Genomic DNA, 13,392 nt, shown 5'->3' with positions numbered 1-13,392 from the left:
CTTAAAATAAGTCCCTTTTATAATAAATATATTAATATATTAATAATATTCTAAATATACAAAATTAGAACTTATTTTAATTTAAAATTAAGAAGAAATTATATTCTTTAATTAAAAGAATTTGAAATAAAGATATAAAAATATATTATTAAAAACTTATTATTTTTAAAAAATAATCTTAGACTTAAATATTAAAAAATTAATAAAAATAATTTTATTATATATAAATACTGCTTGTATATTTTTATAAAGAAATTTCTAATAATATTTATTAGATCTTTATTATAATAATCAGCTAGTAGATTATTTCAGATAATTAAAAATAATAAATTTTTTTAGAAAAAAGTTTTTTTAGATAAATCTTTATAAAAATAGAATTATTTATCTTCAAAAATATTCTATATATTAAAAAATTATATTAATTAAATATAAATTATATAATATTTTTTAAATTGTAATTAATTTTTAGCTGATTTTTTATTAAATTATTTATAGATTTTATTATAAGTCTACTTTTTTTAATAAAAAATAATATTTTAAATTTTATTTTTATTATTATAAATCAATTTATAAAAAAATATTTTAAATTTTATTTTTATTATTATAAATAAATTTATAAAAAAATATTAATTTTTATTTATTTTATATATTATTACTACTTTAGAATTTACTTAATTTTTTTAAATAAATATTAAATCTTAAATCTTAATATAATTTATTTTAGAATATTATTTTAAATAAAAATTCTTTTTTTATTAGTAAATTTTAGTTTTAAATTATATATTGTATTGAAATTAAATTTTACTTATTAATAGTATTTTAATTTTAAATTAATAGTTAAACTAAAATAAATTAGATTTTTAAATAATATCTTTAATATTTTATTAATAAAATTAATTTAACTAGTTTATTTTATTTTTAAAATTTAATTTATTTATAATAATATTTTAAATTTAACTACTTGTTATACAATACCTACTACTACAGCAGCCTATATTTATTACTATAGCAGCCTGCTCCAGGATTAATACAGATTTATCAGGCTTTTAATCCGGATATTTATATTACTATATTACTTACTTTTTTTTATATAATATATTATTCTAATATTTTTTAAAAAAAATTTCTTAAGAATTAGTTTTAAAATTAATAAAAGACTGTTTTTTAATTATTATACTTATCTTGCCTAACCAGCATGTCTACTGCGTCAAGTAGTTCCTAACACTACTGGTTACTTTATAAGATTTTTTTAAATTATTTATTTAACTTTTATTTTTATTTCAAAATCAATATTTTTAAAAAAGATTTCTACACCTAAAAATTAAATTAATAAATTAATTATATTAAAAAAATTATAGAACTATTAGTAAAAAATAAATAAAAAATAAAAAAATATTATAATAAAAATAATAGTTAATAAATTTAAAAAAAATCTAGTAAAGCTGTTTACTAAAAATTTAAAAATTAAATTTTTTTTTAAAACTAGTTTCTTATTATCTTAAATTCTAAAAATTCTAGTAGTTATTAAAAAATAAATATATTAAAATTTTTTTATTTGATTACTATAGTTAAATCTATAATATTTTTTATATATTATTATTAAAATATCAAAGATCTAGTATAGATTTATAAAACTAATTTTATTTTTTTAATTTAAAAAAATTTTAAAATTAAAAATATTAAAAATAAACAGACTTTTAAAAATAGATAATATTTTTTAATTAAATAGATAAATTAGCTAAATAGATATAATAAATAAATTTTAAAAAATTTATAAATAATATTTAGTAAGTTATTTAAAGCTATAAAAAATAAAAAAAATTAAAATAATAAAAAATATTTTATTTTTAAATATGAAAAAATAACTAAATTTATATTAAATTATTATATTAAATAGATTTAAATTTTAATATTAAAATTTATAATTAAAATAAAAAACTTTTATAAATAAATTAGATTTTTATTAAGAAACTACTAGATTAAACTAGTTAACTAGTACTATTTTTATAAAAAATAAATAATAAAAAATTAGAACCACTTTCTTTTCTAAATATAAAAATTCAAAAAGCAGATCTTATTATTATATATAATATATATTTTATAATAAAATTTTTTAAAAGAAATATCTATTTAGTTTTAATTTAAGAAAAATCTATTATCTTTAAATATTAGATGGAGTATAGTTAGATTATTTATAAAAAAATTTAAAAAATTAAATTAAATTAATAAATTAGTTTAAAAATCAACTAAAGATTAATAAAAAAACATAATAATCTAAAATTACTAGTACTAGTTAATTTATATTTATAATAATATATTAATTGAATTATTTTAAAATTAATAAATAAAGTTAGAATTAGATAGCTAATTTAAATACAAAATATCAGATTTTAATTTAGTTTTTAATTAAAAATAATATAATTAATAAAAGATTTTTAATATTAGTTAAAAATTTATAAGAATTTAGTAGTATTTTTTCATATATTAACTAAAATCTAGTTTTTATTAATTTAATACTTACTAAAAATTGTTAAAATATATTTAATAATAAATCTGATTTTTATTAAAATATTATTTATATACTATAAATATTATAATATTAAAAATATAATTAACTATAAAGTTTTCTATATTAGTAATATCAAATTTTTCAATATTAATTTTCAATAATATAAATAAAATGTTTTTCAAAATAAAAAATATATCTGTTAAATAATAGTAAATAGTTATTAATATTATATTAAAAAATAATAAAAAATAATAGTTTTAAAAAAATAAATTAATAAATAAATACTAAATAAATAAAAAAATAAATACAAAAATAATAAGAAAAAAATATAAATAAAAAAATTTAATAAAAAATAAAAATATAAAAATAATAAAAATATATTAATTTTATATATATATATATATATTTTATATTAGATTTTAATTAGATTATTAATAAAATATATACTTTATTTACTATTTTAAAATCTTTTATTTATATAATATATAATTTATAAAATAATCCTTTTACTATTATAATATTAAGTTTTATTATTTGAAATATATTACTAATAAGAATTCTTAATTAAAAAAATAATAAAACTATTTATAATTATATTATTATATTAAATAGTCCAGCTTAATAAAAAAATATAATTATTATATAATATTTATAATTATAATAATTTATATCTACTATTATAATAGTCTATTTTTAAATTAATATAAATTTACTAGATTTTTAATTTAAATATTAATATTATTATATTATTTATTTCTTTTTTTTATATAATATATTGTTTTAAAAATTTTTCAGAAAAAGAGATTTCTTAAGAATTAGTTTTAAAATTAATAAAAAACTAATTTTAATTATCTTACTTGTCTTATCTAATTAGTATATCTATTGTATTAAGTAGTTTCTAATATATATAATCAAACAGTAGAAATTACTATACCCAAACAAACAGTAATAAATTTAGTAATATATAATCTAATAAACTTATCTAATAATATAGATTAAATTCTAGATAATACTATTTTTATAATATTTAATTTTTTTAATACTTATAATATTTTAGTTTCTGTAATATTATAGTAATAAAAATATTTTAATAATATATAAACTATATTTGAAATTCTAAATATATTATAACTATCATTTTATAGATAATATTACTTAAATTATAATAGTTCTTTATATATTAGTTTTAGAAAGTGCTTTAAGTTCTTAACATCATTATATAACAATATTATAATAGTTATATAACCACTACCCAGAACCCCTACTCAGCGGCATGGAATCTTCATTATACTATAAAACCTTGTTGGAAAGATACACATTATAACGATTTTCGACCTACAACAATAGTGCCGAATATCAAAATTAGTTCTACTATACAAAAATCGCTGTGTCGCTTTATAGCGACAATCGGAATCGTTATTTACCTACCCATAAAAAAATAGTTAAAATGAGGTTAGAAATTATCTAAAAGGGTAATAAACAAGAAAAATCTCGAGTATTATAAGCATATTACATAAGAAATGTCATGTGTAGAACTGTTTCAATACAGCGATATCTGCCATATAACGAATCCAAGGGGCCTCACCAATCATATCGTTATAACGAGGTTTTACTGTACATTGGATGGACTACTGCTGCTAATGCAGTGATGGAGAATAGCATCCTCGCATTTCAGCATGACAGTGCCACTAAGGAGTTTAGAGTTCAAACAGCTCGTTTGCGGCCCTGGAAGCAAGCATGTTATAAGTTAATTTTATAGCAATTTTACTCAGGAGCACAGTACGTATCTAGTACAGTACATACCCCATATTCCAGAGTCTGCCTACCAAATAGCAACCTACCCACTGACCCAGGCTACGAACATATGCGCTTGACATAAACTAAACCCAATTGTCGCGATCGGCTAACAATAGGATGCTCATGAAAGGACCAATAAGCGGAAGAGGCTCGACACTAATGGACCTTTTTTTTCACAGATCCATGATACGTACTTGTTAGCTTCTTGTTTGCTTTTTTTCCAGCAGTTTTTTCTTTTCAGCCGAGCCTCTGAGGTCCTCTGATGGAAGCACCTCTTTATCAATAGTGCAAATACTCATTTGATTGTTATTCTATTTGTTTCGCATTTCTCTGTATATATTACTTCTACCGCCCCTCGTCTTTGTCGATCATTTACTAAAGATTCTTCCTATCCCGGTACATCAGATATTTTTATCGCCCTTGGAGAACATGAAAGAGATTGAGATCAGCCCAGTCAATCTGACCGATGCGATTGATGTTGATGAATCCCTGGTTCCCGTTAGGGACATCAAACAAGCCAGCCAAAGCAATGTAGATTTTGATGGCCTACTGGCAACGCCTCTCCTGCTCCAGGAAGATCTCAAAGAGGGATGTGGAGGCCAACTATGGCCAGCCGGCATGGTTCTTGCCAAGTATTTATTACGTCAGCATCGCTTGAGCCTTGCCAATAAATCAATGTTTGTCACCTTCTGAACTTGACCTTTGTTGCCTACCTCGTTTCCTATCCTGTGCAATCAGTCGGAGAGAGCATTACTGATTCTTCGCTAGTATTGAGCTGGGCTCTGGTGGCGGCTTGGTTGGGCTGGCAATTGCACGGGGTTGTCAAATCGGTCCCTCGCCTGTGTTCATCACAGATCAAGCGCCGATGTTATCCTTGATGGAAACAAATATCAAGCTTAACAATCTTTCGGACCTTGTTACAGCCAACATATTTAACTGGGGAGAGCCAATCCCCGACTGCATTCCACAAAAGCCTACGATTATACTTGCGGCCGATTGCGTTTACTTCGAACCAGCATTTCCTTTACTGATATCGACCCTGAAAGATCTGCTTGGTCCCGAGTCAATATGTTATTTCTGCTTCAGAAAGCGTAGACGCGCTGATCTCCGGTTCATGAAGATGGCGAAAAAGCTGTTCATTATTGATGAAATTCAAGATGACCCTGATGCGCAAATATACCGGAGAGAGAACATCTTCCTCTACGCCATGCGCCCGAAATCCAGTCAAAGAACTATACAAAGCTTAGCAGCGGACTAGAACTGCATATCAGTCTGAATTTGGAAAAACATGTGTCGATTGGCCACTGTCTCAACCCTCCAAAGTTGATAGACCTCTGTCTCAAGCATATACTACAATTTCAATCCATAGCTTTTGTCCTTCGCACTTTCCCCAATTTTATTGCCTTGAATATCGGTAACTTCACCTTGTTTCCCGATAATCTTGACTCCACCCCTCTTGAGATCGGACATGAGTTTCTGGGCCTCTGCCACTTTCCCAGATTGTTGCTTGCCTGTTGCCGAGGCGTGATTCTGCTTTTTGCGCTGACGCCTCAATCTGGCCTTCTGTTCACGGTTCATCTCTTCCCTAGCGATTGATGCCCCGTTTCTCAGATTCACCTCTCCGGACACTCTGCCATCATCTCCAGGGGCATAAATCTCCTGTGGAGCAAGTGCTAGCGGCCCATTGACCGCATTGCTGGTTGTCGGCTGAGCGTCTTCCATGGTGATAGTCGCCACATCAGTAACCACGCTGATGATTGCGTGTGGGGCCTTTGGCTTGTAATGCCAATTAGAGAGTGTATCCAACTGAGAGCTGATGTTCTCCCAAAGGGTGGTAACATTAGCTTGCTCCCGCAACAATTTCTGGTCCTTGGGGTCGAGATAGTTAGGATCGGTCGATCGTAGATGATCAGACTCGTAAAGTTCAGCGAGACTCTGTTGTGGTTTGGTATCCTCAGGCTCGAGCCTCGATCGTTCTGCAGGCTTCTTTTCGATAAGTCCATGACGGCGGCGTATTAATTCATCAAATCGTTTCGCAAGGATTCGCTGCTTGATTAAGTCCTCAAGACTACTTGTCAACTCCGCTGTGACAACGGGAACAGGCTTGCCTATGCGCTCGAAGTCTAGGTCCTCTTCGATGAGGGAATTGACAGGTCTTTCGATCGCTCGAGCTTCACCACTGACCATCCACTCCTTCTTAGCGACATTGGCTGCCTCCAAGCGGCGGATCTCATCGGCGATTCGGGCACGTTGCTTTTCGTGGCTAGAATAGTGGCTTTGCGATAGGCGATCGTCCCCAGAAACGTCTCCGTCGTCTTCTGAGATTTCATCCTCAAAAAGATCTCGGCGAACATCGGCCATGGCTCGGTCAATATCACCATCGGAAACATTATCGATTGGCTGCGTTTTAGGAAGTGAACGCGACTTCTTCTTTGAAGCTTTCCTTGGAGGCGGCGCAAAGAAATCATCATATTTGATGTCGCTGGTGTTGACCCAACTTGTCGCTCCTGGAGCAACATGAATTTCGTCGTCCTCCGAATCTGAATCACCATGAATATCCATATTATCAAAAGTCGGCCCGTCATCTTCGCTGTCATCCATGCTATCATTTCCGTCATTGGTAGGCGCTGCTGTTGCCGAGCTTTTCTTCCGGTCCAACGCAGGATCGGTGAAGTCAAACGGATTTGTATGCCAGTCAATTTCTTCTTCGTCACTGTCCGCACCGTCATGGGGTTCGCCCCTGGCATCTTGTCTTTCGAGTTGTTCGGATCGCTTGTTGAATTCGTCAATAGAGAAAAAACCGTCATTTAAGCCAAAGGCATCTTCGACATAGAACCCTCCATTGCTCTGATCATCCTGGCTTTCACGTAGCATAGATTCATCGCCTGGCTGTCCATATTCCGTTCCTCCGACCTCGGAGCCATAGTTTGAAGGCGAATGAGAAGCCGCGGTCGCCGAGCCAGTGTCGTCTATACCCAAGTCACCTCTGTCACTTTGCGACTGGTCGACGGAGTCAATAGAGTCCGAAAAAGCATCTTGGGATGCAGGATTGGAGATTAGTACTGGTGGAATTTTCCATTCGGCAGAGCGTTGTTCTGCGACCTCGAGATAGCATGTGCGATCACGCTCAATTTCACTGAAGGTGGAATCGAAGATTCGAGCGGCCTGTTGCCACACTTGATCATGAGTAAACCCCTTCACGTATAACTGCCGCAACTGCAGGGCATGGCCTGCGACGCTCTGATCATTACCGGCCCGTTTCCTCTTCCTATCTCGGCGCTGCCGGGCACATTGGGAGTTGCTGACCGAGAGTGCCAGAGGATCCAGATAAAGGGAGACTGAAGCTTGTGCGGTGTTGTTAAGATCTACCGTGGGTTGGAGGAAAGTCCAGGGAGCCTTGAGCGCCGACTCTAGAGGCAAGGCAGCCAGATCGCAACACGCCGACTCATTGCGAGTTAACTTAGAAGGCTGAACGGTTTTGCATACCATGGTGTGAAATGGGCATCACTAATGTCCGGTGTGTAATTAAGTCGATGTTTGAAATTTTTGAAAATGACCAAAGGATTTTGAATGGACAGCTGCGCTGGTAGTAAGTAAACTGCTTCGTGAAAGAATGTACGCGGCGGAGAAAAAAAGCGTAAAAGTGCAAAACGCACGGGCCGTCATCTTCCGTGTATAACTAAGATCTTGTATTACAGCAATAATACAAGTAGACTAAAGCACAATGTACATGTAGATTTAGAGGTTTGTTATCTAAACCTTTCTAAGTAGATAGTGGGATATTTTGCCTTCTAGTGTATTGTTTTTGTATCTGAGATTGTATATAGAAATCAGTAGGGCTCTAAATACATGTTAAAAGCAATCTTCTTACATTAGGATTCTTAGGGTCCTTCTGGGGTTGAAGATATTGCTATTAGGGTTGTTTCTTAGAGAGTCTCTTTTTATTCTCTTGATTAGGATTATTAGGGTATTAGATAGTCTACTGGTAGAGGCGAGCAGGTTACCATATATTTTTATATATAGAATCTGTCGACCGTCAAATGGTCGGCTAGGGCGGAAATTTATGATGATCATTCATTGTTGTCTTTCTCTCTCTCACTAATGTAATTGGTAAGCGAACGGATCAGGCAAGCCAACGGATCATCTTGTAATCTATATAAAAAACACATCTTTATTTTCTTATATTTCAACAACTAGAAGATTTAAAGACTTCTTATTTAAAAATACGACTATATAATCTCTAAGATATCTAGATACCTAGAACTATATACTTTTTAGCTATTAATTATATTAAAAACCAGCTATATAGTCTAATACCAGTTTCTGTACTGCTACCTTGGTAAATAAAAGATTTTATCTTATTTTTTTAATATATATAGTCTTAATATAATATTAGAATTTTAAATCTAAAGTCTTATCTTTATATACTCATAAAGAGTAGAGATATTTATATTTTAAAAAGCCTCTTTTATTCGGGATTACAGGATGATCTGTTGACTTGCCTGATCCGTTCGCTTACCGATTACGTTAACTACAGTACGTACATGAAGGCTTCGCCGGAGGCGGGAGGCAGGCGGCAGGAGCCGGCAGTCCGCCAAGGGCGTGGCAGAACACCCGCAGGGTTGCGGCCAACAAAATCTAATACACCTTTCCACTCTAGTAGATGTTAATAAGGATACTATTTCTCCCGAAGATGCTTAAGAGGAGTACATTTCTAATTATGGAAAGTACAGATAACAAGAATCTAGAATTGTAAATCTAGATAATTTCTATTAATATCAGCTGTATTTCCAATACTACTGCAGCAAAATCATAGAAAATAGATAGTAACTTTAGCTCTACATGTGGTGTATTTCGTGGTTGCCGGTTTTGCCGTCTTTAGTCTACCGTCTCCCACACCGCCTACGGGTATTTTTCGGGCTCACCGACTTCCTGACTCTTCGTCTTCTCCACACAATCAAGCTTATCCATACATACTTATATCCACGTATCGTACACTGCCATACTACATCTTTTATTTCTTACAATCATAGACTGATATAGAATAGTAATATCTAGTACTCTTATAGGCTCTACTAATCCTGATATAAAGAGAAGGAAAAGATCTTTTTTTATAAAGTCTAAATAGCAATACCTTCACTATGGTGTTTTTTGTGGTTGTTGATTTTTCGGCTGGCCGCCCCCCACACCGGCTACAGGTATCCTTCGGTCTCCTAGACTTCCTCAGTCTTCCTGTCTTCCACACAATAGAGGTCATTTGCAGACTGGGAAGTTCCCAGTTGTAGAGCCCTTTCCGAATTAAATTCTGCCGGTATTATTTAATACAGCAACAGTCGGACTTAAACCGTCTATCTTTTAAATATATCCTAATCTATCTTATACTAATAAATATTATTACAGTAAAGTATATGTAGTGGTTTTTGTGGTCGTCGATATTCTGCCGCTCGTCTCCGCCTTCTGGCATTCTTCGGTGGACTTCGCCTCTCCCCAACTTCCTCCTCTTCAACTAGTACTATAAATACTATTTTAGTAACAGTATAAAAAATCAGAATATGAATAAATAGATCAAATAATAAGTTTATTAATAATATCATAAAAAAATAAATTAAGGACTAGTAAGTATTCTAATATAATTATTAATTTTAATATAGTTAATCTTATTACTATCAGTATTATCATGACCGAAATAGCTAATATTAATTTTAATATCAAAAATATTAGTTTAAAAATTAATTTAACTAATATAATAGTTATTATAAGAGAAATGTTAGTTCAGAAAATAATATTAGTTTTGGCTTTTTAAAATAATATTAGTAAAATTAAAGCTTCTGGAGTCTCTGATATTAAAAATAAAAAAATATAACTACTGTTTTAAATTTACAAATTATTATCTTGAATAATTTTCTAATTATTTATTCAATAAAATAAATATATTTATTTTTATCAGTAGTAATAATAATATTTTAAATATAAATTTTATGTATTATATATAATAATAAATTTATAACTATTAATCTTACTGCTGTTAATATATCTATAGAAATTAAAAAACTTAATTTTTATCTTATATTAATAAAATATAAAATTAATATATAATTAAGATACTTTTATCTAAATATATTGATATATATATATATATTAGGAACTACTTAACACAGTAGACATGCTGATTAGACAAGACAAGCATAATAATTAAAAATAGTTTTCTATTAATTTTAAAACTAATTCTTAAGAAATCTTCTTTAAAAAATCTTAAAATAATATATTATATAAAAAAAAGAAGTAAATAATATAATAATATAAATATCCGGATTAAAAATCTAATAAATCTATATTAATCCCGGAGTAGACTATTATAATAGTAAATATTATATAATAATTATATTTTTTTATTAAGCTAAATTATTTGATATAATAATATAGCTGTAAATAGCTTTATTATTTATTCTAATTAGATATTTCTATTAATAATATTTTCTAAATAATAAAGTTCGGTGCTGTAACAGTAGAAAAATTATTTAATAAACTATATATTATATAAATAAAAGATTCTAAAATAATAAAATATATATTTTATTAATAATCTGATTAGAATCCGATATAAAGTATATATATAAATAAAAAAAATTAATATATTTTTATTTATTTCTATATTTTAACTTCTTACTAAATCTTTTTATTTATATTTTTTTCTTGTTATTTTTGTTCTTATTTTTATTATTTATTTAATATTTATTTATTAATTTGTTTTTTTAAAATTCTTATTTTTATTATTTTTTAATATAATATTAATAATTATTTACTATTATTTAGCCGATATATTTATTATATTTAAGATTTTCTTCTATTTATATTATTTAAAAATTAATATTAAAAAAATTAATATTATTAATATAAAAAATTTTATATCTAGTTATATTTTTAATATTGTAGTATTTATAATATATAAATAATATTTTAATAAAACTTAGATTTATTATTAAATATATTTTAATAATTTTTTAATAAATTTATAAGACTAATAAAAACTAGACTTTAATTAATATATTAAAAAATATTTTTAAGTTTTTACAGATTCTAAACTAGAGCTAGAAGTTTTTTATTAATTATATTATTTTTAACTAGAATCTAAATTAGAATCTAATATTCTATATTTAAATTAACTATTTAATTCTAATTCTAATTATTATTTTTAAAACAGCTAAGCTAATCTACTATTATAAATATAAATTAACTAGTATTAATAAATCTAAAATTATTATATATTTTTTATTAACTTTTTATTAATTTATAAGCTAATATATTAGTTTAATTTAATTTCTTATTATTTTTTTATTATAGGCTATTATTTTATTGCAGATAATCTAACTATATTTTATTTAATATCTAAAAATAACAGAATTTTTTATAAACTAGAATTAAGCAGATATTTTTTAAGAAAATCTGTTCTAAAATATATATTATATATAGTAATAAGATCTTTTTTTAAATTTTTATATTAAAAAAATAAAATAGTTTTAGTTTTTTATTATTTATATTTTATAAAAATAGTACTAATTAACCAGATTAATCTAATAATTTTTTAATAAAAGTCCGGCTTATTTATAAAGATTTTTTATTATAAATATATATTTTAGTATTAAATTTTAAATATATTTAATATAATAATTTGATATAAATTTGATTATTTTTTTTATATTTAAAAATTAGATATTTTTTATTATTTTAAATTTTTTTTATTTTTTATAGTTTTAAATAGCTTACTAAATATTACGTATAAATTTTTTAAAATCTATTTATTATATTTATTTACTTAGTCTATTTATTTAATAAAAAAATATTATTTATTATTAAAAATCTGTTTATTTTTAATATTTTTAATATTAAACTGCTCTTTTTTTTAAATTTAAAGAATAAAGTTAGTCTTATAAATTTATATTAGATTTTTATTATTCTAATAATAATATATAAAAAATATTATAGATTCAACTATAGCAGTCAGACAGATAATTTTAATATATCTATTTTTTAATAGCTGCTGGAATTTTTAAAAGTTTAATATATTAAAAAGTTAGTGTTATACAATACCTACTGCTACAGCAGTCCAGACCTACTACTATGGCAGTCTGTCCCGGGGTTAATATAGATTTATCAGATTTTTAATCTGGATATCTATATTATTATATTACTTACTTTTTTTATATAATATATTATTTTAAGATTTCTTAAAAATTAATTTTAAAATTAATAAAAAATTATTTTTAACTATTTTACTTATCTTATCTTACCAGTATATCTACTATATTAAATAGTTTCTAATAATTTCTAATTCTTTTTACTTTTGGTTATTTAAAAAAATTAATATATTATTTAATAAATTTTTATTTAAATTATTTTAAAATACTTTGTCTACTAAATTATATTATCTAATCTAGATAGATATTTAAAAAGTATAAGCTATTATTTATTAATTAAAATATTTAAAATAATTAAAATAACAGATTTAAATATTACAGACAGAATATAAAAGTATTAAATTTTTAATAAAATTATAATAATACTATACCACTTTAATTTTATTTTCTGAATATAAAAAAAATTCAACTTAAGAAAATTCTTATTTTATTTTTCTGGTTTAGTTTATAATAGAAAATAGAATAGATTTATAATTTATAATATATTTTTAAAAAAACTTTTTAAAAATATTAAATAAAAAATTAAAAAATCTTAGCTATAGTTAGATATTTAAACTTTATTTATTAGTAAAAATAATACTAATATATTAATAAAAAATTCCCGGACAACTGCCGAAATATTAAAAAATTATAGAATTACTTTATTTAATAAACTTTTTTTTTATTTAAAATATAATTATTTTATAATCTAATATTATAAAGCGACTTAAGTAAATCTACTAATAAATTAATTAAAATCTAAAAAAGTTTTATTTTTATTTAAATATCTTAGAGTATTACTTTAAATCTAAGTAAAATAATAAATATATATTAATCTTTTTTTTAAAACTGGTACCAGAACTTAGTTAATATATTTATAAATATATATTAAAATTACCGGACTTTTAAAAA

At 25.9% G+C, this 13,392-nt stretch overlaps 2 protein-coding genes across 2 annotated transcripts; one reads left to right on the top strand and one right to left on the bottom strand.

Annotated features, from left to right (window-relative positions):
* Positions 1–4,735: 4,735 nt before the first annotated feature.
* BO95DRAFT_456549 (uncharacterized protein) lies at positions 4,736–5,564 on the top strand (the record flags this gene model as incomplete). The annotated part of the gene is made up of 2 exons (XM_025588410.1): positions 4,736–4,983; positions 5,075–5,564. 2 exons carry the CDS (start codon positions 4,736–4,738, stop codon positions 5,562–5,564), a joined length of 738 nt encoding a protein of 245 aa, XP_025437990.1.
* A 33-nt stretch (positions 5,565–5,597) lies between these two features.
* BO95DRAFT_446898 (rRNA-processing protein MPP10) lies at positions 5,598–7,892 on the bottom strand. Its single transcript, XM_025587498.1, has one exon. It carries the CDS (start codon positions 7,793–7,795, stop codon positions 5,657–5,659), a length of 2,139 nt encoding a protein of 712 aa, XP_025437989.1. The 5' UTR covers positions 7,796–7,892; the 3' UTR covers positions 5,598–5,656.
* Between the last annotated feature and the right edge of the window lie 5,500 nt (positions 7,893–13,392).

This window comes from Aspergillus brunneoviolaceus, assembly GCF_003184695.1.
Source record: "Aspergillus brunneoviolaceus CBS 621.78 unplaced genomic scaffold BO95scaffold_78, whole genome shotgun sequence".
Taxonomy (NCBI): domain Eukaryota; kingdom Fungi; phylum Ascomycota; class Eurotiomycetes; order Eurotiales; family Aspergillaceae; genus Aspergillus; species Aspergillus brunneoviolaceus.
The sequence above is the reverse complement of the archived record's forward strand: the minus strand, read 5'-3'. Positions and strand labels throughout refer to the sequence as shown.

Excerpts from the sequence above, each read along its gene's own strand:
- BO95DRAFT_446898 (XM_025587498.1), bottom strand. The coding sequence starts at position 7,795 with ATGGTATGCAAAACCGTTCAGCCTTCTAAGTTAACTCGCAATGAGTCG.